General features: G+C 35.9%; 2 protein-coding genes across 2 annotated transcripts in view; one reads left to right on the top strand and one right to left on the bottom strand.

The window, feature by feature from the left end:
- Positions 1 to 5,884, bottom strand: part of LOC136035509 (actin-like protein 6B) — an 81,974-nt gene extending 76,090 nt beyond the window's left edge. Inside the window, exon 1 of the mRNA XM_065717346.1 lies at positions 5,775 to 5,884. Coding sequence (XP_065573418.1) covers positions 5,775 to 5,799 — 25 coding nt within the window. The 5' untranslated portion in view covers positions 5,800 to 5,884. The remainder of the gene's footprint in view (positions 1 to 5,774) is intronic.
- Positions 5,885 to 11,559: 5,675 nt separating this feature from the next.
- LOC136035765 (serine/threonine-protein phosphatase 6 regulatory ankyrin repeat subunit A-like) lies at positions 11,560 to 12,813 on the top strand. Its single transcript, XM_065717735.1, has 2 exons — positions 11,560 to 11,870; positions 11,970 to 12,813. Exons 1-2 carry the CDS (start codon positions 11,560 to 11,562, stop codon positions 12,811 to 12,813), a joined length of 1,155 nt encoding a protein of 384 aa, XP_065573807.1.
- Positions 12,814 to 27,158: the final 14,345 nt, after the last annotated feature.

Below are 27,158 nucleotides of genomic sequence, written 5' to 3'. Positions count from 1 at the left end.
TGCCCGTTTTGAGTTTCAATCAGTTATTTATTATAATTTCTGTTCGTTTTGGGTTTCATTTATTTATTGATGCTGACTTGTGGTAGTTCTATGCTTAGTAAATTATTTTATTTTTGCTCATTTTTGGTTTAATAGAGTTCTTTACTTTTCTTTGAAAAAATTATTTGGTGGAAAAAGTTTTTTTTTAATTAAGAATAATATTAGGATCACAATAGATTTTGTCAGTCCAAAAAAAAACCTTGAATTTTGGTTTTATAAAGCAAAATGTACTAATTACAAAATGTCTATAAATTACTGATGCAAATGCCCTCAAACATAAAAAAATTATGGTAAAAGATTCCATTGATCATATTTGGCTCCTTCAGACTAATCTTTATCCTTGGGCATCAAACTCTTCAAGAGTAATTTATGAAATATTGTGCTGCAGGAACACCATCTGCTTTTTGGGGGGTTTTGTTTGGTTTTTATGTTTAATTAACTTACCAATTCCACGGATTCAAGCATATACATTTCTATTAAACTGTCTGTTTTATTTTATAGAATTTTTTTTTGTACAAATAAGAATTTAAAATAATTTGACAAGATTCCTTCAAAACATCAAGTAGGAACAACATTTGGTAGAAAGCAAGTTTAGCCATGTGCTTTTAAGACTGAGCAGCACAAGATATTTATCAAAATAGAACAAATACAACTGAAAATCAGAAAATAAGTAAGAAAAATATAAATATAACCTTCCTATAGAAGAAACATAAATCCTTCCTTAAATATATATCTTAACTCAACTCGAACCAAATCTTCCATCTCAGCTTGAACCATGTCGTCCATCTCACGTGCTTAGATCTGTGGGGTGTGCAGCATCCTGCTATACTTGTGCTTCAGTATCCAGCTTATGCTTATATTATGCTTGTGCTTACGTTAAGATTGTGTTTGTACCATGCTTATATGTTGCTTTGTTTAGTAGGCAGTCTGGGTCATTAAATCCTATTTAATACAAACATTGAAGGGAGCAAAGGTTTTTCTCTTACTGGTGATTTGATTCCATGAACTGATTCCAATAACTTGTTCAAAAACAAGTTTGTACTCCTTCCAAATTTGTACAGTATCCCAATTTAGCTTTTAAAAAAAACTATCAGATTTGTGTGAACATTTCACCTGTAAAATTTTCTGTTTTTCTATAAATTAGCTAAGAAGAAAGTAAAAAATTGCTTCATGCTTTTTTTATGTTCTTCTAATTATAATAGCTATTTCAGATGCAAAATTTCATCTTGAGCCCTATTATTGACTTTTAAACTATGATTTAAGGTTAAAAGTTAATCAAAATCTCACAATTCAATCATTAAATAGGATAAATTTAGGTAAGTCCAACCTCTTATCAAGTATTTTTGTCAGCTTGATTTGGTCTTAAAATAGTCTAGAAGTTGCTGATGCAATAACAAATATTTGATGTTGCTCTTAGTCATAATAGTAATACTCCTCACGATCCAAAAAGTTCGTACGTTTGTTGTTTCCATGACTTACTACACCAAAGTAAACCATGTCAGGGAGATCAAATCCACCCCCTAATCTGGGGTAAATCTGACACACCTCCCCAGTAAATTTTATGCATGCAGAGATAAAAATTATGTCACCCTAAGAGACAGCTGAGGATACCTCTACATACTGAAAAACCATACACAACAAAAACTCTTGGCAATAGTTGGTATGTGCCACAATGGAACGCAAGTTACCATGAGGTAATACAGAAAGTGTCAGTCCTACCCCATACACAGAAGAAATCTCTGAGAATGGTATTTTTTTAATTCTTTAAAGTAAATATGAAAAAATTAACACCATGCTTCAAATAATAGGAGGGGGAAATGTAATTTCCATTAGAATCAGAGAAAAAGACTTTTTTTATTCTTAGTTGAAACAAAGGAATATTTATGGGGAAAAAAATAATTTCAATTAGGATTTGGAGTAAAAAAGCAAACTTTTATCATTTGCAGGCCCTAGTATGCTTCTTGTGCAGGCTGATGATGTACTGGTTTTGGAATGATAGTAGAGTGATGGGACCAGCTCCAGAAAGCTTCAATGATCCAGGAAAGATGCATTCTTCTTCAACTTTCTCATTGTCATTATTTTTTGGCCTGTCATACATATAGTCAACTAGGCTCAGACAGCAACAATATTTTATATGAACAAGATTTTCATCAGGAAATCAAGCACCCTTCTGATATACCAGCCTTGTTGATTTTGTTTGGTATAACATGCATATAACTGCATTCATCATTCTCACTGCTAACAGTACAAAAGTTGTCCATTTGTCAGACGTGGAGCCCAGTGAGACATCAGGGTCTTCAGTGGAAAGATCATTTTTCGTGTTTTCTTTTTCTGTTTTGGTTTGAATTAGTGTGCAAGATTTGCCGGTAAGTTTTGAAACTTACTTTAACAAAAAAAATTCCCGTAACTTTGGTAAATTACTGTGTAAGTTGCAAGTTTCAAATACTACTAAATTAAAAAAAAAATATTCTCTCTTCTCTGGTAGATTGATAAGAAAAAAAAGTATTTTTACATCATTTTATTTGTTTTTTCCTACTTTGTTTAAACAAGTGGAAAAAATGATACAAAAATCACACTTTAGGCTTCAAATAGTTCTTTATAAGATAAGCTAGAGTTGCAACAGTGGCTGCTCCTTCTCATCTTCAAATGCTATGTCTGGCAGATAATCTTCCACCAGACCATCTCCAATATCGCATGGCAGTGAAGTATTGATAGAAAAACATGAGGGTAGCATGAACATACCTTCCAGGCTTTCACATCAATTTCCAGGCATTTTTTAAGCTGCTCAGCCATACTCAATAGCAGTTTAATTAATCATAAATAAATGTGCATTTTTTTACCCGATACTAATGAATACAATAAATAATGGAAAGTATTTGATAAACATATGCATGATGGATGGATAGAGAGCATGGGAAACAACTGAAGACATTGAGGCAGGCCTGGCTAATATCATAAAATAAAATAAAAAGTCAAAACATTGGCAAAAGCCAGTGCAAGTATCCACTTGAAAACCAAGATTCTGAAGAAAAGATTTCATTTGATTTTGTGGAAACCTCCTTATAACAATATAACATAATAATTGTCAAAATTTCTTGTTGTTAAGGAAGTACCCATAAATTCAACAATTATGTTTTCATCAGAGGACCCTGGAATTTCGACACCAAATGTTTCTCATCAGTTTTACATGGTCAGTGAAGTTTTTAACAGAGTCACCTATATTTTGACAGGGCCTGTTGCTGTCTGTTCAAAATTTTGACACAAGATATTCAAGTTACTACAAGATATTCTCAAAAGAAATGAATTTCATAACAGAGGTCAATATCTACATTTGAATTTGGCTGAAGGGACATTTTTAATTAGTCTGGTATTCCACTACATAAGACAAGAATTTTTGACACTTGGAACATAGTTTTGTCAGTATAATTTTAGCTACCATTTTATGTTAGTTTTATAAAAAAAACAAAAAAACAATATAGCTACATTTTAGAAGCTCAGATGTATCTTGATGTATTGGTGCTGATCCCAACTTTTTTGCAAAAAAAAAATAAACCAAGTAATGACAGTTTGAACATTAAATAGCAAAACAATTGTTGGGATGCCATTTTGTGTCAAAAACAGGAAACTGATTGAATTAAATATTCTTTTCTTATGGGTGCATTGGATATAGTGTCCACATTTTGTGTTGTCAAAATATAATTTCCTGTTTGGAAGAAAATTTTGACAGTGGTTCCAAAATTGAACTGTTGAATCATCAGTGCCTTTACCCTAGGGATTGGTAACTGGCGCCTCTACCCTAATCCCATTCTTATCAAGAGGATTTAGAAAAATCCAGCAGTGGAACAATCCTAGCTTTAGGTATCATTATGGAGATTTTACAGTGGAAGTGGTGATTAGCTGTCTGACCAGGCCACTTGGTAGGCTTATCTTACCATAGCCTAAAATTAATTGGTAAATATAGAACAGTCCATACTTTTGACCTACAAATAAAGCAAACTATAAGCTTAGGCTTCAAACACTATATAAGGAAACACATTAAGAAAACAATTCTTACTTCATAATAAGCAGAATATTCTTAGTTAACACATTTTGCAGGGGAGAGAACCTTCAACAAATCTTCTGGGATGGTGTTCCAAACATGAGGTGATCACAGACCATTTTGTCAACAAAACTATGTAACTCCATATGAGCAGTCATGCACTAAAATCTGCAGTTCAGTTGCATATTGTTCTATAGTTTCAACTTCCCTTTGGTCATGTTTGTGGAATGTATATTGGGAGAATATAGTATTTGATTATGGAAAAAAGTAGCTACCAAGTTTCACAAGGTATGCACTAATTTTGTCTTTTTCATTAGCTGCTAGCATCCAAGTGCTGAGCACATCATATGCATTTTTCTCTAAGCCTCATTTTTTCCTACTCAACAGTCCCTCAAACATAAGATTAGTGCAACCTTTAAATCAGATCCACACCTTGTTTACATTGTCTGATTCCCATTTCAGCTCAGGATACAGGATGTCCATTTTTTACTCTGTTGTCTTTTCAAGCATATAGGCTACTTCAAAAAACCAGGTTACAAAACCTGATATTATACAATCATAAGTAGAGTATAAACAATACAAAATGGTAAGCAAAAGCATAATCAATATATAACAGCAAATATACACAATGCAAGTAAGGAATATTACAATTTCTTTACCTGTTGTACAATTTTTTAAAACAAAATTCTGAAAAATAAACATGAATTTGAACTGCATTTTTCCACTATCAAATAATGGTAAAATTCTAGTTAATTGACTTCTTGCTATATCAGAAAGGGTTTAGATTAGGAAAATGAAACTTTCAGGGATGAATCTACAGACTAGAGTATGTCCCAGGAAGGTATTTTGTACCAACTACCTCCACTCCTTCTCCCTCTAGAGGGCCCTGACCTTTAAAAATATGTGTGTTATAAAAGTGAAACCTTGCAAAATAGATCTTCTGCTTAATTGAAGTACAATGTTTTCAGCTTCATACCTACTCAATTCCATTTTATGAGGTTTTAAAGATATGCAAATACATATCCTAAATTTTGAAAAAAAAAACAACAAATAACAGGAATTGCATTATCAGAACTAAAGGCAGAGAAAAAGCAACTAGTAACTGAAAATTACAGTATGATGTTCTTTTGTCAAACTTTCAACCTATCACAGAGGCAAGTTTCAGGGCCCTCTGAAGGGGAAAGGGAGTGGAGGTGGGTGCTTTATAATACCTTCCCAAGAAATATTTTGGTAAAATTGGAGCAAACAATATTACTGGCTTTCATATAAAGTGAATATACCACTTGATGCCTTTTTTTATGCTCTTTACAAATATAATAATTGCTCCTACCAGAAATTCAGATTTAAGCACTTTTTGACCTCTTAAAAACGACCTATATATGGGGTCTTTACAAATCTGTAATAGTTTAGAAACAAATGCGGGCTATATATTTGCACATCAGTGGGGGGGGGGGGGGGGTAAAGCATAGCATATATTAAATACATCAACTAACCATTGCTGTATTTTTATATGTGTTTGTGCTGTTGCACTGGTGATTTCTTTTCTCATTAGAATTCAATGCACACACACATAAAAAAAAATACAGCAATAGTCTAGACTTTTATTGGATGACCAAATATAGGGCCAGGTCATCTCACTTTTTGCTTAGCTAATTTTCTAAACATAAGTAAAGATTTTCCATGGTAAATAACTGACCTCCTCCGTAGACACCACCACTCATTTCTAATATTCTCAAAACTGTTCAGTTTGAGCTGAAGCTATCGATTATTTCTTCTGAATATGGCAACTGTAACCAGGGTTGCAGTATCCTTCAGATCCTAAAATGCTACGATTGCCATAATTTATATGCCACACAGTGATTTTCGGTGCTATAATCAACAAATTGACTGTAATAGTGCTAGAATAGCACTTTTGGGCTATTTTAGCACTAAGTTAGTAGCCCTAAGCATGTGCTTAGGATGGTTGTGTGATTTCACAAAAAAGCGGCCGTTTGTGCATGATCTGTCAAAATTTTGCTGCAAATTTGTGCATCACAATGGTTGGGTCGGAAAGTATCTGCTAAGCCTTTGAAAATCGCATGATTTATTTTAAATTGAAAGCTTTTCAGAACCATTAATTGCAAGTAACTTTGAAAAGAAACCTTTCATCAAAATTTTCCCCTAAATGTTCAATAAATTACAATTTGCCCTTTACAGATTATTTTTTCTGAATGTTTTTTTGGCTCCTAAAATTTATTTAGCCCATTTCCATGCATATACTTTTTAAATAATTTATAATACTGTTTGCATTTCAATGGTTAAAGTGAACCGTTTCTGTGCGGATTCTCTTTGATTTTCTGCAATCTGTTATCCCTAGGACGTTTTTTGTTATAACAGAATTACATTCATGAGAATCAAAAGTTAGATCTTCACGTCACAAGACGTGAAGTTTTGTAATATTTGAAATGGCTCTTTCAGGACAAAATGTAAGAGTTACGGTTCACATTTTTTGTAGCTGAGTTTCCAAACTAAATCACTTTCTCTTCAGACCAAAGTATCTAGAAACTCCACAATAAACCTTTTGTAGGAATTATTTTTGATTACTTATGAACTTTTTGTATTCTATAAGATGTATTTGGGATGTTTTTAGATTTTTTTTTGTCGGTTAGCACGTATTTTTTGTCCCGTATCAACTATGTTTTGGTCTGTTAAAGCTATTTTAGAATTCTTCAAAGTATTTCTGTATTTTCTAAAGAAATATATGGATTTTGTATGAACTTTTTGTATTGTAATATAAAATTTCACAAGACCCAGGTGATTATAATAATATCTTGATGGGAGCTAGTAGTTCCATTAGTATAGACATCCCTTATGGACGTCGTCATATCAATAACCCTATCGCTGCTGGGTTTCTATGTTTTAGTCTTGATTTCTAAGGATTGTCCTGGATTTCTACATTTCGTATGAATAAGAAAAAAGCTTATTAAGGAAAATGTTTTAAATTGAAGTGCTTTTTAAGAATAAAGGTTTTTTTTTACAAAATCACAGGAAATTTGAAGAAGGGGGCGTGAAATACAGGGAAAATTACCATCTAATAATGAAATGGCAAGTTCCAGCAGTTCAAATAAAATAATTGTTAATTTATTTTTATAAGCTTATTTTTGTTTGAGAAAGGTTGAAAGTGTCTTAGGTGTGATAGTGCACACCAGAGGGTGCCATCAGGTGGTTGCATTTTGCCAATTTCCGTAATTCGTCAGAATAAACGCCAGGAAAATGTGTTACGTTTGATAGTGCATGCCATATGGCACCATTGGGTGGGTAGATTATACCACGCTGGAGTCAACTGCTACAAAATATCAGAAAAAATAGTATTGGGAGTTTTATTTCAAGTTCAAGCGATCGATTCTGGTGCAAACGAATATTTTCGCAGATATTTGCCTGATAAAATGTCTTATGTGTGATAATACACGACGCCATTGGGTGGGTATACTGTGCCACGTTATTTTCGTTCGTTTATGGTAAAAAATGGCAGTAAAGCCTCCTCTGGGGTTTCCTGTCATGATAGGGTAGATTAAAACCTCCTTTATTAAACGCTTTAGATTGAGAAAAATTTATTTCTCTGATATTTTGAACCTGTTTGGCCAAAATTGGTCTTTTATTGAACAAAATGACAGTAAAAACCCTTTCCATAATTTTCTACCGAGATTGGGCGGCTTGAAACCTCCTTTATTAAAAGTGTGGACACTAAAAAATCGAACTCTCTGATATTTTGATGCTGTTTGGGTAAAAATTTATCTTTTATGTACGAAGTGGCAGTAAAAACCTCTCCGTTTTCCAGGGGAGGGTAACTGAAATCTAACACTCAATAAGTTATTATAAATATATAAATTCCATAAAAAAGCTTAAAATTAAGGTGAGAGGTTTTTCCGGCAGAGAAGGACTGAATTCTATAAATTCAGTTTCAATTCTATAAGAAATCCTCATATATATTACGTAACATTTACGCTTGTGCCATTTTCAGTTACAACTGGGGTTCCCTACTTGGGGGAATACTGAAGGTTTTTCTTAGCCCTTGCGGGTTTTTAAACCTAGCAACCAAAGAAATGCTACAGAAAACATTCCGTATTATGTAACAAACAACTGCATCTTGAAGAAAACACTCCCTTTTACGCAACAAACACCTGTATCTTGAAGAAAACTAATAATACCTGTGTCTCGAGGGAATTGCCGTTAAACTTCATTGTTGTCTTAAACCATCAAGGAAGAAAAGAGTAGTGGCTCAGTACTTTTTTTAATGTACCTTTGGAGATACTACTACTTCCCTCCCCTTGGAAAGTTCTCCTGTGAAAAAAACAGCAGAAAATTCGTCTTTCTACCCTATAATGTATGCAAGGTTTGCAATTACAATTACTAAGTGTAAGCAAAGGGCAACTTTTGCAACTTAAAAAACTTTCCATTGGGGCAGTGTGTGGGGGGGTATTTTTTATACAAAGGCATTTCTATTGGGCCACACGACTATGATGAACAAATTGGATATTTGAAAATTTTAATCAGACAATATTTGGGGGAAAAGGGGGAGGGGGCAGCTTAATCTTCAATCTTTTTGGTAATTCAAAAAGGACCACTGGGTCCATACGATATTCCCTGAGGAAAAAACACCCAAAATGCAACAATAAACACCTATCCATCATCTTTCTTCTGGGAAAAAATAAAAAATTGTACATTTTGCAGAAAGAAGCTTGAAACCTCCACAAAAGGATTATCTCATATGCTAGATCTTAAGGTGTGATTGTCATTAATTCTATGATTTTTAGAGGGTTTTACCTCCTTTTTTCGAAAATAGGGCGAACTTTCTCGGACTCATAACTTAATGAAACTGGTATATTTGAGATCAGTATAAAATTACAATTCTTTTGATATATCTAATGGTGTCAACAATTGTTTTTAATGTTTCATTTACTATTCAGTTGGATCACTCATTACTTGTAGTTTGTTACCAGGAATTGTTTGATTTTCTTCCTCCATGAAAGATCCACTCATGAACCCCCCTTCCCTCCTCAATCACTTGAATAAGTCCCCCATAAAAACGTCTATATACTTCCCAATACACAATAACATATGTGAACAACGGGCACAGTTAATAACTTGCAGTCGTTCCCCCAGTGACTATAGGGGATTTAGTCATCCTCAAGGACATAGTTATTAGAATTTTTGACTTAGCTGAAGTAAATGGCTATCTCAAAATTTTGATCCGGTGACTTTAGAAATAAATGAGCATACGAGTGGGCCTAGTTCCCCTTCATTTTTTTTATCAATTATAAAGGGTACTAGAACTTCTCATTTGCGTTCGAATGAGGTTTCTTGCAATATTCGAGGACCAATGTGTCGATATGATCATCCCTAAAAAAAAAGAAGCAAGCAACAGAAAAAACAACATTAGAAACACGAGTTTCAACTTTGAGAAGAAATACAACAATGATATGTAGTCCATTTATGATTGATTTTATTAATTTCCTTATATACAGAAGTCTCAATTTTGAGAAAAATTTACGTTCTTATATGAAACGACATTTTAGAGTTAAAAATTTAATTTCCGGTAGCTAAATCAGTGTCAGTCAGAAGCTAAGGTATGTGACACCAAAGAAAGAGGGATAATGGTATGCAATCCATTTTCCAAATATATTAGATATGATATCGCAGGATTTCCACCTTTTTACATATTTCCTATTGGATATTGGAAGTGGTTTCTCATTGGCACCATTGAGTTAACATGAATTTATCGACAATCAATTGAGGAGTTATACCTTTCCCCTTTAATTAAAATATTGAAAATAAAAAAGCATACAAAATTTTTTGAAGATGTTTTTCTTGATGAAGAATTTTCATTTCTAAGTCAGTGCAGTAAAACTTACTTACAAAGGCTATAAAATTCGATTATTTAATTTCTAATAAGGACTTCAAAAAATAAGGGGAAAATATATTTTGCAGAAGGAACTTTATCGAGACAAAGTTATTAATGAAAAAATTATGACATTAGACAGTTGAAATAATTTTCAGAGAATGGGGGTGGGGAGATCATGGAAATGAATTTTGCAATTTCCACCTTATTTCCAGAAATATGTTCTCTGGTTCCACCATGTGTTTCTCATTTACATTTGTGTGCTTTTTGTTTTCATTTTTTACATGACTAGTAATTACTTGAATAATTGATCCATACCAAGAGTTTTGTTTTAGTTGAGAAGAAAACTGTGTTTTTCTAATAAATTTAGGCTCTTGCTCTGTGAAGCACAGAGCAATGATAATGGTGGACAAAAGAAATGAGATCCCTTTTAAGAAAACAGCGCATGCTGGTATTGATATTTTGTTTTTTACTTACAAAAATCATGTTTAACAGTTCCATTTCAAACGAGCCCTTAAACAACTAAGTTTTTTGGTGCCCCTCTAGCTATAAAAAAAACAAGTCAGTACTACCCATGCAAAAAGTTATATTCCTGGATGTTCGAGGAGAGGGAAAGTGCTGTATTTTTTTAGTTTGAAATTTTGACAAAGAAAATTCCAATGACATAATTTTCATTTCTATTCGACGCTTTTTCGATGGTTTATGAATAGCTTTGGGAATTCCCATTACTTTGTTTTTACAATAACCTTTAATGTTGGGCAAAGTACCTTGGTAAAACAAGCAAATAAATTATGTATTGTGCCCACTTCGCTCTTCATATCACTTCACTACAATATTATCATGTAATTTTTAATATGACGTCATTGCAACCTCCATACAGCCTTTTACATTTGTAGGTGACTTCATTGTGAGCATCAAAGTAGTTTCATAAATATGACGTTATCTTTACCATATAAATTGGAATCCACATGGTGTGGTTCAGTTATTCATTGCATTTGATACGGCACAAAGTAATGTTTAAGACCAATTTAAAACATAAAGAATATGAAATGGGCGCATGTTCAAACATGGAAGATGAAGAAAATAAACTGAATACTTCTGAAAAACCGAATAACAAGGAAACTAACCTGAATTTGAAAGAGAGGGATAAGAAAACAGATTTGCGTCAGCCTGATACTAAGAGAACACTGGGTAAATGTACACTGCTGCTGAGCAATAAAGTCGATCAATATCTCGAAGAACAAGGATTGGAGGAAAAGGAAAAATTGGCAAAAAGAAGGAAAGTAGCCATGTTCGATAAGGAGGAAGTAAACAGTAGTTTAATTCGTGCAGTTCGTGAAGGAGACCTAGAAGGAGCAAAGAAGCTAATCAACTCTTTTGGGCTGAATGGTCAGATGGATACGTGCTACTTTGTCAAGCTCTGATTAACAGAAACACAGCAATTGCTAAATTACTTTTAAATCACGATTGTAAAGTCAACATTGAAAATGGTCCGTATGCTGGCTTTGGAAAAATTATTCCATTTAAGATTATTAAAAATAGAAAACTTTCTGGTACTCCACTTCATCTGGCAGTTATTAGTGGTGATTTAGAAGTTATTAAGATGGTTTTAGATAAATGTGCTGATGTTAATGCAAGAGATATTTATGGAGAAAGTCCACTTCATTTAGCAGCTTCAAGTAGATGCTCACAGACTGTTGTTGAATGTCTTTTAAAGTTTGGTGCAGACGTCCATATAAGAAATAGTGAACAACTAAGTCCACTACATTTAGCAGCTTTTCAAGAACACCCAAAAAGTTTAGAAAATTTTTTAAAGTCCGGCGTAGATGTTAATATAAGAATAACTCATGAACAAAGTCTTCTTCACATAGCAGCTTTATTTGGACACCCAAAAACTTTTGAATATCTTTTAAAGTCTGGTGCAGATGTTAAAAAAAGAACAACTACTGGTGAAAGTCCACTTCATTTCGCAGCTTTTCATGGACACACATAAACAGCTGTATGTCTTTCAAGGTGTGGTGCGGAAGTTAATGCAAGAGATATTAATGACAGAAGTTCACTTCATTTAGCAGCTCTTCGTGGACACACACAAACAACTGAATGTCTTTTAAGGTATGCTGCGGATGTTAATGTAAGAGATATAGATGACAAAAGTCCATTTCATTTAGCAGCTTTACATGGGCACGAAAAAACTGTTGAATATATTTTAAAGTCTGGTGCAGATGTTAACGCAAGAGACATAGATGACGAAAGTCCTCTTCATTTAGCAGCTTTACATGGGCACCAAAAAACTGTTGAATATCTTTTAAAGTCTGGTGCAGATGTTAATAAAAGAACAACTACTAGTGAAAGTCCACTTCATTTAGCAGCTTTTCATGGACACACACAAACAGCTGTATGTCTTTCAAGGTGTGGTGCGGAAGTTAATGCAAGAGACATTAATGACAAAAGTCCACTTCATTTAGCAGCTCTTCGTGGACACACACAAACAGCTGAATGTCTTTTAAGGTCTGGTGCGGATGTTAATGCAAGAGACATAGATGACGAAAGTCCACTTCATTTAGTAGCTTTACATGGGCACCAAAAAACTGTTGAATATCTTTTAAAGTCTGGAGCAGATGTTAATGCAAGAGACATAGATGACAAAAGTCCTCTTCATTTAGCAGCTCTTTGTGGACACAATCTTGCTGGACGCTCACAAACAGTTGAATTTCTTTTAAGGTCTGGTGCGGATGTTAATGCAAGACATTTATGGCAAAAGTCCACTTCATTTAGCAGCTCTTTGTGGACACAATCTTGCTTTATATATTGCATACCACGTATTAAAAATGATTGGGGCGAATTTATATGTAAGTGAAAGAAACAAATCACTCTTAGTCCAGGTTCTTTCTTGTTCGAAATGGGATCAATGTGAAAGAGAACTAGAGCAAATGAAGAGTGAGATAATATTTTGTAATATTTCGTTCTATGACATTTTCATCAAAGGAATAAGCTTGACAGAATTATACACGATGAATGAAAATTCTTTGAAAAGCTTACTGAAATCAGCGAACTGGGAAGCAAAATTTCCAATATGTAAGACCATAATAGTTAGCCATTTCAGAAAGAGTATAGAAAGGAAAGTGTTACTTGAACTAGCCAATAGAAGCTTCAATTTTGTGTTTAATAGATTTGCTGAGTTACAACATGAATGTTCTGAACAAATACTGAGCTATCTAAACAATGACAACTTGAACAATTTGATAGATGCTTCTGAGCTTCATGACAACACTTCAGGAGAAGTGGTATAGTGGTAGAAGTCCACTTCATTTAGCAGCTATTCTTGAACGCTCGCAAACAGTTGAATGTCTTTTAAGGTCTGGTGCTGATGTTAATGCAAGAGACATTTATGACAAAAGCCCACTTCATTTAGCAGCTCTTCGTGGACACACACAAACAGTTGAATGCCTTTTAAGGTCTGGTGAGGATGTTAATGCAAGAAATATTAATGAAAAACGTCCAAAACATTCAATGTCTGGCGCTGGTTTTCAGTGGACTTTCAGTGGTGAAATATAAATGACGACCGGGACACCGGGACACAAGGAATATAAATGACGCCCGGGACGCTCAAAGAGAAATCACAGACTGGGACACCGGGACACAAATGACGACCGGGACACAGGGAATATAAATGACGACCGGGACACAGGGACATAACTACAAAGGGGACGCCGGGGTGCACAGGGGGATATATAAATGACGATGGCGACTCAGGGAATGGTCGATTAGCAATCACCATCAACAAAGCTCAAGGGCAATCATTAGAATCATGAGGTATAGATCTGAATACGGATTGTTTTCCCATGGACCATTATATGTTGCATGTTCAAGAGTCGGTAAACCTGACAATCTATTTATATGCACAGACAATGGGACAGCAAAGAATGTTGTATATTCGCAAGTTTTACGTAGTTAAAAACATATATATATATATATATATATATATATATATATATATATATATATATATATATATATATATATATATATATATATATATATATCTATATTCACAGGTGGGACATAGGGACACAACTACAATGGCGCGTAACTAATATGGCGCGTAACGACTTACGCGCGCGGGGGGTCTTGGGGGGGGCGCGAAGCGCCCCCACCAACTATGTGTTGGGGTGGCGCGAAGCGCCACCCCAACAGCTAGCATATATATAAAAATAAGTTGTCTGTCTGTCTGTGGATCAGGTGACGTCATGTTTCTGTTTCGGCTGACGTCATGAAATTAGTTGTCGTTTCTGTGTCGGCTGACGTCATGAAATTAGTTGTCGTCATTTTTGCTTTGACGGTGACGTCATTCAAGATATTTAAGACATATGTTCACGTAGAAATCTATTAATGTTTAAGTTTACAATGACTGATGAACTTACCATGGCAAAAGCCGATGAAGATGCTCAAAGAGTCTATGCCAAAAAACTTGCTGCTGATAGAGAAAGTCAGAAAAGAAAGCGTGCCGAGGAACTACCAGAGCAACGCGAAAGCAGACTTGCTGCTAAAAGAGAGGGTGAAAAAAGAAGGCGTGCCGAGGAATCAAAAGAACAGCAGGGAAACAGGCTTGAGGCTGATAGAGAAAGAAAGAACAGAAAGCGTGCCGAGGAATCAAAAGAACAGCAAGGAAACAGGCTTGAGGCTGATAGAGAAAGAAAGAACAGAAAGCGTGCCGAGGAACTACCAGAGCAACGCGAAAGCAGACTTGCTGCTAAAAGAGAAAGTGAAAAAAGAAGGCGTGCCGAGGAATCAAAAGAACAGCAGGGAAACAGGCTTGAGGCTGATAGAGAAAGAAAGAACAGAAAGCGTGCCGAGGAATCAAAAGAACAGCAAGGAAACAGGCTTGAGGCTGATAGAGAAAGAAAGAACAGAAAGCGTGCCGAGGAACTACCAGAGCAACGCGGAAGCAGGCTTGCTGCTGATAGAGAAAGTAAGAAAAGAAAGCGTGCCGAGGAATCAGAGCAACCTGAAAGTTATCGCCTGGCATTCAGGTACAACCCAGTCGATGATTATAGCTTGAGTAGATGTGTTCAAATCGGGACAATGTCTAAAATTTGTCCCTATTGCAAGGCCTTGAAATTGAATGGTGAAACAATGGGAATGTGTTGCGCCTCAGGAAAAGTTAAACTTCCTCTATTGGCTGCACCACCAGAGCCATTGAAGACTTTCCTTACTGGAACTACATCAGAATCTAAGCGTTTTTTGTCAAAAATCAGAAAATACAACTCATGTTTCCAAATGACGTCGTTTGGAGCCCAAATCGAAAATCCAGATCAATTTATGTCTACTTTCAAAGTAAAAGGGCAAATTTATCATAGGGCAGGGTCCCTTCTACCATTCTCAGGCGAGAATCATAAATTTTTACAATTGTACTTCATCAGTGATAGAAATTCTGAATTGAATGCACGTTGCGAAATTTCTCCCAACGTTGAAAGGACAATCGTTTCCCAATTGTAACATCTTTTCCACGAAAATAATAATTTAGTGCGTCTGTTCAAAACAGCCATCGATTTGATGCCTACTGATACGCATAAAATTGTTATTTCCGCTGACAAAACGCCTCCTGGCCAACATGTGCGTAGATACAATGCTCCAACTATCGACGAAATGGCAATCGTTATGGTCGGTGATCAGTTTTTACCTCGAGATATTATTCTTCATAAGCGAAACGCTCAGTTGTTAAGAATTGCTGAAACTCATCGATGCTACGATGCCCTACAATATCCTATCATTTTTTGGGATGGAGCCGACGGCTATCACTTTAATATTAAATTGATGAATCCAGCCACTAACAAAGAAATGAATAAGAAATGCAGTACAATGCATTATTATTCCTATAGACTAATGATTCGGCAGGATGAAGAAAATTATATTTTAAAATGCCGTGAATTGTTTCACCAATTCGTCGTTTATATGTATGCTAAAATTGAATCAGAACGTTTGCTATATATCCACCTGAATCAGACCAAGCTCCGCTCTGAACAATACATTCATTTGCGAGATGCAGTTATAAATGACGGTAATACCACAAACGTTGGAAGATTAACAATTTTACCTTCGTCATATGCTGGCAGTCCCCGTCATATGCATGAATATGCTCAAGATGCTATTGCGTATGTTCGTTTCTATGGTCGTCCAGATTTATTTATTACATTTACATGTAATCAATCTTGGGAAGAGATACTGCAGCTTTTACTTCAAGGACAATCGGCGGTTCATAGGCATGACATTACGGCCCGTGTCTTCCGGCAAAAGTTGAAATCACTGATAAACTACATTGTAAAACATGAAGTGTTTGGGTCAGTGCGATGCTGGATGTACTCAGTGGAATGGCAAAAACGAGGTTTGCCACACGCACATATACTAATCTGGCTACATAAAAAAATTACTTCGAACGAAATCGATGATGTGATTTCCGCTGAAATACCTGATAAAAATGTCGATAAGGGGTTACATGATATTATTGTAAAAAATATGATACATGGACCTTGCGGTGCACTGAACGAAAATTCACCATGCATGGCCAAAGGAAGGTGCACAAAGCAATATCCTCGACTTTTAGTATCAAACACAATTACTGGCAATGATGGTTACCCACAATATAGAAGAAGATCTACTGAAGATGGCGGTAAAACAGCAATAATAAAGAAGCGTAACGGTACCACCATCGAAGTAGATAACCAGTGGGTTGTTCCATATTCCCCATTATTATCAAAAACATTTAATGCACACATAAACGTTGAATACTGTAACTCCGTAAAGGCAATCAAATACATATGTAAATACGTCAACAAAGGCAGTGACATGGCAGTTTTTGGCTTGCAGCCCGAAATCAAAGATTTCGACGAAATCGTACAATATCAGGCTGGAAGATACATAAGCAGTAATGAAGCTGTTTGGCGAATTCTTTCATTTCCGATACATGAACGTAGTCCAGCTGTTGTTCACTTAGCGGTACATTTACAGAATGGTCAACGTGTTTATTTCTCGGAAACCAACGTGCAACAAAGAGCCCTGAATCCACCGGATACAAAATTAACAGCTTTTTTTTTCGCTTTGCAAAAATGATTCTTTTGCAAAAAAACTGCTGTATACTGAAGTGCCTTCGTATTACACGTGGAATACTAAAAATAAAGTATTTGAACGTCGAAAACAGGGTAAGTCAGTCGACGGCCAACCTACCATCTTCAAAGATACCACGATAGGAAGGCTCTACACCGTTCACCCCAATCCACATGAATGCTTCTTTCTACGCCTGCTTTTGGTGAATGTACCCGGTCCGACATCCTTTGAGTATTTGAGAACTGTAAACGGTACTATACATGACACTTACCGTAGTGCATGCCAAGCTCTGAATTTATTGGAGAATGACCAACACTGGGATAACTGCATCAATGACTCGTGCGAAACGTCAACCCCAAGTCAAATTCGTGCATTGTTTTGCATCATTTTAACAACTTGCTCTTCATCAGCTCCTACAGAGTTATGGGAAAAATATAAGTCAAAAATGTCCGAAGATATACTCCATCGAAAACAGTTAGAGACGTCAGATATGACTTTTGATTTTACATCAGAAATTTATAACTACACTTTAGTTATTATAGAAGATTTGTGCGTACGTATGGCAAACAAAACTCTTCAGGATTTGGGAATGTCTTCACCTAACCGTATCGCTGCTGTTTCGACATTTGTAGAATTGGATCGTGAACAAAGTTACAGTACGAGTGATCTATTGTCGTATGTACAAAATAACATTTCCAAGTTAACGTCGGAACAAAAAGACATTTATGATACGATAATGCATTGTGTCGATAACAACGTTGGAGACATTTTCTTTTTGGATGCGCCAGGAGGTACTGGTAAAACGTTTGTGATAAAACTGATTCTGGCATCAATTCGATCAAATAATGATAAAGCGTTGGCAATTGCGTCGTCCGGAATAGCCGCAACTTTGCTACCTGGTGGAAGAACTGCTCATTCTGCTTTGAAATTGCCTCTGAATTTGCATTCTACAGAAACTCCCACGTGCAATATTTCCAAATCATCTGGGATGGGTAAAGTATTGCAGCAATGCAAACTTATTATTTGGGATGAGTGCACAATGGCACACAAAAAATCGCTCGAGGCTCTGGATCAATGCTTGAAAGATTTGAGAGGGAAGTCGAAACCCTTTGGCAGCACATTAATATTGCTTGCGGGAGATTTCAGGCAAACATTACCTATAATACGTAGATCAACTCCTGCAGACGAAATGAATACTTGCCTGAGAAATTCTAATTTATGGGCACACGTAAAAATATTAAAATTAACTACAAATATGCGTGTCCGATTGCAAAACGATGACTCTGGTCAAACATTTTCAGATCAATTGCTGGCAATTGGAAACGGAAAGCTCCCAGTAGTGGGAAAGTCAAGAATGTTGTATATTCGCAATTTTTACGTAGTTTGAAACACATATATAAATCTATCTATATTCACAGGTGGGACACAGGGACACAACTACAATGGCACGTAACTAATATGGCGCGTAACGACTCTAGAATCTTGGTCAAAACAATATTGTTGATTTCGTGGATGTCTATATTTTTGGTTGCGAGAATCGCTCTTTCACTTAGCCATATATTATTTTTATAATTTTTTAGAATATTCGGAAATACTTTTTCAATCAATTCATTTTTGGACGTCACTAAATTACAGAAATCAGCCGGTAGTTGTATACGTCCTGAAATTGAGTCTACTGGGAGCTTTCCGTTTCCAATTGCCAGCAATTGATCTGAAAATGTTTGACCAGAGTCATCGTTTTGCAATCGGACACGCATATTTGTAGTTAATTTTAATATTTTTACGTGTGCCCATAAATTAGAATTTTTCAGGCAAGCATTCATTTCGTCTGCAGGAGTTGATCTAGGTATTATAGGTAATGTTTGCCTGAAATCTCCCGCAAGCAATATTAATGTGCTGCCAAAGGGTTTCGACTTCCCTCTCAAATCTTTCAAGCATTGATCCAGAGCCTCGAGCGATTTTTTGTGTGCCATTGTGCAGTCAACCCAAATAATAAGTTTGCATTGCTGCAATACTTTACCCATCCCAGATGATTTGGAAATATTGCACGTGGGAGTTTCTGTAGAATGCAAATTGAGAGGCAATTTCAAAGCGGAATGAGCAGTTCTTCCACCAGGCAGCAATGTTGCGGCTATTCCGGACGACGCAATTGCCAACGCTATATCATTTTTTGATCAAATTGATGCCAGAATCAGTTTTATCACAAACGTTTTACCAGTACCTCCTGGCGCATCCAAAAAGAAAATTTCTCCAACGTTGTTATCGACACAATGCATTATCGTATCATAAATGTCTTTTTGTTCCGACGTTAACTTGGAAATGTTATTTTGTACATACGACAATAGATCACTCGTACTGTAACTTTGTTCACGATCCAATTCTACACATGTCGAAACAGCAGCGATACGGTTAGGTGAAGGCATTCCCAAATCCTGAAGAGGTTTGTTTGCCATACGTACGCACAAATCTTCTATAATAACTAAAGTGTAGTTATAAATTTCTGATTCAAAATCAAAAGTCATATCTGACGTCTCTAACTGTTTTCGATGGAGTATATCTTCGGACATTTTTGACTTATATTTTTCCCATAACTCTGTAGGAGCTGATGGAGAGCAAGTTGTTAAAATGATGCGAAACATTGCACGAATTTGACTTGGGGTTGACGTTTCGCACGCGTCATTGATGCAGTTATCCCAGTGTTGGTCATTCTTCAATAAATTCAGAGCTTGGCATGCACTACGGTAAGTGTCATGTATAGTACCGTTTACAGTTCTCAAATACTCAAAGGATGTCGGACCGGGTACATTCACCAAAAGCAGGCGTAGAAAGAAGCATTCATGTTGATTGGGGTGAACGGTGTAGAGTCTTCCTATCGTGGTATCTTTGAAGATGGTAGGTTGGCCGTCGACTGACTGGCTTCACTATGAAATACATATCGCCGAACTTTTGTTTTTATAACTAAAATCTGGTAGGCATTGATGACCTTATCCAAGTCAAAATCCCAAACCCAATCATCATCGCTATCATTTTCAGTTTTGATATGTTTTGACTCTCGCTGTCCAGGTGGATCTTCATCTAACTGCGCGGTTTTGCGTTCTTTAGCCTGAAGTCTGTTTCCTTGCTGTTCTTTTGATTCCTCGGCACGCTTTCTTTTCTGAATTCTCTATCAGCAGCAAGTTTTTTGGCATAGACTCTTTGAGCATCTTCATCGGCTTTTGCCATTGTAAGTTCATCAGTCATTGTAAACTTAAACATTAATAGATTTCTACGTGAACATATGTCTTAAATATCTTGAATGACGTCACCGTCAAAGCAAAAATGACGACAACTAATTTCATGACGTCAGTCAACACAGAAACATGACGTCACCTGATCCACAGACAGACAACTTATTTTTATATATATAGATAGAAGATATCTATCTTCTATATATATAAAAATAAGTTGTCTGTCTGTGGATCTGTGGATCAGGTGACGTCATGTTTCTGTGTCGGCTGACGTCATGAAATTAGTTGTCGTCACTTTTGCTTTGACGATGCTTAGTATATTGTAAAACACATTAATTTGGTTAATAATATACCATTTAAAACACCAAAATGAACATGCTGGAGTAGTCACTCGGTGAGAGAGGGTGTCAGAACAGAGAATGAAGGTCCCAGGTTCAAATTTTGGTTAGGCTAAAAAAGGTAAAAAACTAAAAACTAAAAAAAAACTGAAAAAACTAAAAAACTAAAAAAACTAAAAACTAAACAAAAACTTAAAAAAAAGGGAAAAACTGAAAAATAGAAGAGAAAAAGAAAACTAATAAAATTAAGAATAAAAATAAAAAAAAAATAAAAAAGATAAAAATAAAAAAAAAGTAAAAAGAAAAAACGAAAAAAAACTAAAAAAGCTAAAAAAAAAGGTAAAAACCAATAAAAAACTAAAAAGAAAAAAACTAAAAAAAATTTTCATCTAAAAAACTAAAAAAAACTAAAAAAGGTAAAAACTAAAAGAACTAAAAAAAAAAAAAAAAAAAAAACTAAAAAAATATAAATAAAAATAAAAAAACTAAAAAGATAAAAACTTCAAAAAAAACTAAAAAGAAAAAAGAAAAAAACTAAAAAACCTAAAAAAAGGTCAAAACCAATAAAAAAACTAAAAGGGGAACACTGGGACACAAATAACGACCGGGATACTGGGAATATAAATGACGACCGGGACACAGGGAATGTTCAATTAGCAATCACCATCAACAAAGCTCAAGGGCAATCATTAGAATCATGAGGTATAGATCTGAATATGGATTGTTTTTCCCATGGACAATTATATGTTGCATGTTCAAGAGTCGGTAAACCTGACAATCTAAATAAATGACGACACTCAAAGAGAAAGCGACCGGGACAAAAGGAATGTTCGATTAGCAATCAACAAAGCACCGGGACACAGGGAGTATAAATGACGACGACCGGGACACGGGGACATAACTACAAAGGGGACGCCGGGGTGCACAGGGGGCTTTTTTATTTTTTTTATTAGTTTTTAGTTTTTTTTGTAGTTTTTGCCTTTTTTTAGTTTTTTCAGTTTTTTTTTTAGTTTTTAGTTTTTTACCTTTTTTAGCCTAACCAGGATTTGAACCTGGGACCTTCATTCTCCGTTCTGACACCCTCTCTCACCGAGTGACTACTCCAGCATGTTCATTTTGGTGTTTTAAATGGTATATTATTAACCAAATTAATGTGTTTTACAATATACTAAGCATCGTCATAACAAAAATGATGACAACTAATTTCATGACGTCAGCCGAGACAGAAACATGACGTCACCTGATCCACAGATCCACAGACAGACAACTTATTTTTATATATATAGATATATATATATATATATATATATATATATATATATATATATATATATATATATATATATATATATATATATATATATGTTTTTAACTACGTAAAACATGTGAATATACAACATTCTTCGCTGTCCCATTGTCTGTGCATATAAATAGATTGTCAGGTTTACTGACTCTTGAACATGCAAAATATAATTGTCCATGGGAAAAACAATCCGTATTCAGATCTATACCTCATTATTCTAATGATGTGTCCCTGCGTCCCGGTCGTCATTTATATTTTCTGTGTCCCGGTCGTCATTTGTATCCCAGTATCCCAGTTTGTAATTTCTCATTGAGTGTCCCGGTCGTCATTTATATTCCCTGTGTCCCGGTCGTGATTTGTGTCCGGTTGTCCCAGTCTGTAATTTCTCTTTGAGGTTCCCAGTCGTCATTTATATACCCTGTGTCCCGGTGGTCATTTGTGTCCCGGTGTGTAATTTCATCTGTTGACAAACATTACGTCAGTCGACAAACAACTTCATGACGCATACAGCTCAATCCTTATAATGACGTCAGTCGACAAACATGACGTCAGTCGACACACAAACATGACGTCACTCGACACACACACACACAGACAACTTATTATATATATATATATATATATATATATATATATATATATATATATATATATATATATATATATATATATATATATATATATATATATATATATATATATATATATACATATATAAAAATAAGTTCTTTGTGTGTATGTCTGTCTGTCTGTCTGTCCGCATATGACGTATGAATTATTTCATCATATATCAATTCAAAAACGAATGTATTCAAGTGTGTAAGAACATGCAGTGTGTAAGAACAGTACTTGCAGAACAAGTTACCACTTTAAATTTTTGACAAGCAAGCGATGCGTGGACTGATACACTCCTTGACAGGCGGTATTTTGCCTCCATCGGGCCGTACCGTAAAAAGGCATGCGTTTCAAGCAAAGAAAAAGAAACTGTTGAAAATAAAATTGGATATGAATCAGGCACGAAAGGTATCTCTAACATTTGACTGCTGGTCTACAGGGGGAGGATACTTGGCAGTGACAGTACATTACCCCAAGCTAGTCAGTGGAAAATGGGTAGGTCACAGTTTCATCTTGCACTTTAAGCGTCTCAAGGTTCGGCATACAGCAGCAAATATACTTGTAGCAAGCAGAGTAGCCTTGAAGAAATTTGAAATTGAAGACAAATTGTTCTGTGTTGTAACTGATTCTGGCTCGAACGTCGTAAAAGCTTGTCAAATTGGTGGAATTGAACGTTCATCTTGCTTTGGCCACTACCTCCACCTCAGTGTCACAAATGGCCTCAAATTTTGGGGAGAAATGAATTTTGACGTAGACCAAACACCGGAATTTGATTCAGATGATGAAGGCGAACCCGAACAAGGCACTAGTAGAGAGCAATGTTCCTCAGAGATTGGTCTGACAGAAGATGACCTTCCTGATATCATAGATTCAGACATTGTTGACACTGCTTCAGATGTAAATGACTTGGAAGAGTAAAACTCGGACACAGAAACTAAATGGGATGAATGGGCCAGTGGTGCAAATGATTTTACTGAAATTAGAGACTCAGTCTCACTTAATGGTGCACTCACACGACCTCTTTAAAGGGCTTTGCAAAGAAATAGGACTTAGTGGTCACATCCCTCATTATATGAAAGTGCGTTGGAATAGCACTTACGTGATGATTAGTTCCTCGTTACGCAGAAAATCTGCTCTACAGAAATTTTATGATGTAAATGTTCGCAATGCGAAAATTAGAGAACTTGAACTTACTGAGCAAGACTGGTTACTTTTAGAATGTGCAACAAGTTGTTTGAGCCCTTTTGAAGAGGCCACCGAACTGGCTAGTGGGTCCACTTACACCACTTCAAGCAAAGCATACATGCTGATCAAGGGATTGGTGAGCTTCTGTGAAGCGAGATCAACGAGGCTACTTGAGAATCGCCTGAAGGATCAGCTGCTAATGCAGTTAAAAAAGTATTTTGTGCAAAATCCTAGATTCAAGTTGGAGCTCTACCAGCGTGCAGCTTATCTTGATCCTTGTACATATGAGCGAATGACTTTAGAAGAAAGAGTGGCAGCAAGACAGTCCCTCTTATGTTTACTTAGCAGCTTACAAGATTCCTTTGTGCCCAGTGCAGTTGAGATATGTGTACAGAAACCTGAGAGCCTTAATGATGGCAATGATAAATTTTCCCAATGATAAATAGGCAATGATAAATAGATTTTTGAATAAAGCAGGACTGATGCCCTCTGTGCAAAGAGCAAATTCCACCTCTGCACTGAACATCGAAAATGTGGTCAAAGCTTACGAGGAGAGAGTTCCCGTTTATCTTGTAGAGCGGAGGCGAAATGGGCTGTCGGTAAGTCAAATGCAGTTCCAAATCTGTCTAGATATTGGGTTAGAATCTGCTCGATTGATACTTTGTAGAAGCTTCCTATCCCTTCAGCCAGATAAGAAAAGGCTCCAAAGCTTTCTTTGTAGGCTATGAAAAATCCAGACCGTGTTCAAACGCTTGAAAGTCGGAATAATATCCTTCAACTTATTTTATTCTATGATTATTTGGCTTATTCTAAACTAGAGTAAAGTAACCAAACATTCATCCCCATAACATACCTTTCCTCCCAACTGAAATCACAACTCCCAAGGGGGCGAGTTAATTCTTGGCCTCCACTGATGAGTAGAAGGTGGAAAAGATTATCATCGGTCCAAAAAATGCCTTTGAGTTATGTTTACTTTCGAGAAAACGAAAGAAATGTACAAATTTTCGTCCCCGGTTTAGGCAGGGTTTAGGGGACGAATTTTTTGTTTCTTTGCCTTACTGTTGGCTCTTACAGAAAAGCTTTCTGAATTCTATGTTTGGAGAAGTTAAGGGAAACTTGAAAATAAAACTATATGTCATTAATGTAAGAGGTCTTGCTATTTTTCCCTCTCCCCTCTCCTTTCCGTTGTCTTTCTGCCTCTTGTTTTTAACCTAATTAAGGTGATGCTTTTCTTCTAGGTAACGGATTCGTTCGACTTCTGGAGTCAGAATCACATTCCGGAGCTGACAGCTTGGGCTCTGGACCACTTCATAGTACCCACCACAAGCGTTAAAGTGTTCAAAAGCGTGCCTAGTGAGCAGGCTTTCAGCGTGGCTGGGTACTTTGTTAGAAAGCAGTGTTCCAGAACTAGCGACAGAACTCTGGAAACCAGAATGTTTCTTAGTGATAAATTTTAAAATGTTGAATCAGTAGGGTATATTTCATTTTGTTTGTTTTTTATTTTATATCGATAACTGAATAAAATATGATATCTGATTGGGGGTCTTAAGTGGCTTTAGGCATATATTCTTGTCCCACCTACAGGTCGTAAGTACCAGTAGCCTATAAAGAGTGGGGGCTAGAGATTTTTTGACAACCGTGGTGTATAAGTCTGCTATTCTTATTGAATGTAGAAAAATCTTAGTAATGTCAAGCAAGTTCGAGAAAACGAAAGAAATGTAAAAATTTTCGTCCCCGGTTTAGGCAGGGTTTAGGGGACGAAATTCTTGTTTCTTTGCCTTACTGTTGGCTCTTACAGAAAAGCTTTCTGAATTCTATGTTTGGAGAAGTTAAGGGAAACTTGAAAATAAAACTATATGTCATTAATGTAAGAAGTCTTGCTATTTTTCCCTCTCCCCTCTCCATTCCGTTGTCCTTCTGCCTCTTGTTTTTAACCTAATTAAGGTGATGCTTTTTTGCAAGGTAACGGATCCGTTCGACTTCTGGAGTCAGATTCGATTTTTTTGACAATCTTTTATAATAAATGAGTGACAAAGAATTTGAGAATAAATGCAATTCGGCCATTAGACCTAAAAATTTTTGGTGAAATTGCACCCGATTGGACGCATTTTATGACAATTTTTGCCAAATTTGGCCCCCCCCCCCTAAAAATACGCTAGTGTGTTGAATTACACGAAGTTGCTCATCTTTTGTATGTAACTAAAAGGATTTAACAGGAAGAATTTTTCGTTCCTATTAGAAATAGAAGGAGTGAGGAAAAACCAGGAAAAACAGCTGCTAAAACAGCTGTTTTCTGATTTTTGAAAAACGGAACAGATTACAGAAACAGGTCACCTGTTTTTGTTTGAAATGTTTCTGTTTCTGTTCTGTTTTTTTTTTCTAAATGTTTTTTTTCTGTTTCTGTTTTTCTCAAAAACAGAAACAGTGCCGATGGTTAGTTGGAGCATTGTATCTACGCACATGTTGGCCAGGAGGCGTTTTGTAAGCGGATATAACAATTTTATGCGTATCAGTAGGCATCAAATCGATGGCTGTTTTGAACAGACGCACTAAATTATTATTTTCGCGGAAAAGATGTTGTAATTGGGAAACGATAGTAATTTCAACGTCGGGAGAAATTTGACAACGTCCATTCAATTCAGAGTTTTTATCACTGTTTTATCACAGTTGTAAAAATTTATGATTCTCGCCTAAGAAAGGTAGAAGGGACCCAGCTCTATGATAAATTTGCCATTTTACTTTGAAAGTAGGCATAAATTGATCTGGATTTTCGATTTGGGCACCTAACAACGTCATTTGGAAACATGAGTTATATTTTCTGATCTTTGATAAAAAATGCTTAGATTCTGACGAAGTTTCAGTTAGCAAAGTCTTCAATGGCTCTAGTGGTGCAGCCAGTAGAGGAAGTTTAACTTTTCCTGAGGCGCAACACATTCCCATTGTTTCACCATTAAATTTCAAGGCCTTGCAATAGGGACAAATTTTAAACATAGTCCCGATTTTAACACATCTACTCAAGCTATAATAATCGACTGAGCTGTACCTGAATGCCAGGCGAAAATTTTCAGGTTGCTCTTGTGATTCCTCGGCACGCTTTCTTTTGGTGATTTCTCTTTGAGACGCAAGCCTGTTTTAACGCTGTTGTTGAGATTCTTCGGCACGCTTACTTTTGGTTATTTCTTTTTGAGACGCAAGCCTGTTTTCACGGCGTTGTTGTGGTTCCTCGGCACGCTTTCTTTTTATACTTTCTCTATTAGCCACAAGCCTGTTTTCACGCTGTTCTTGTGATTCCTCGGAACGCTTTCTTTTCATACTCTCTGGTTCCTCGGCACGCTTTCTTTTCTTACTTTCTGTTGAGGGGGATATTGAACTAAGTCAAATCAAATGACATTCCATGCAGCCAGAGGGTAAAAAGGGTGTATCTAGGATATCT

The sequence above is a fragment of the Artemia franciscana genome, chromosome 14 (assembly GCF_032884065.1).
Source record: "Artemia franciscana chromosome 14, ASM3288406v1, whole genome shotgun sequence".
NCBI lineage: Eukaryota > Metazoa > Arthropoda > Branchiopoda > Anostraca > Artemiidae > Artemia > Artemia franciscana.
The sequence above is the reverse complement of the archived record's forward strand: the minus strand, read 5'-3'. Positions and strand labels throughout refer to the sequence as shown.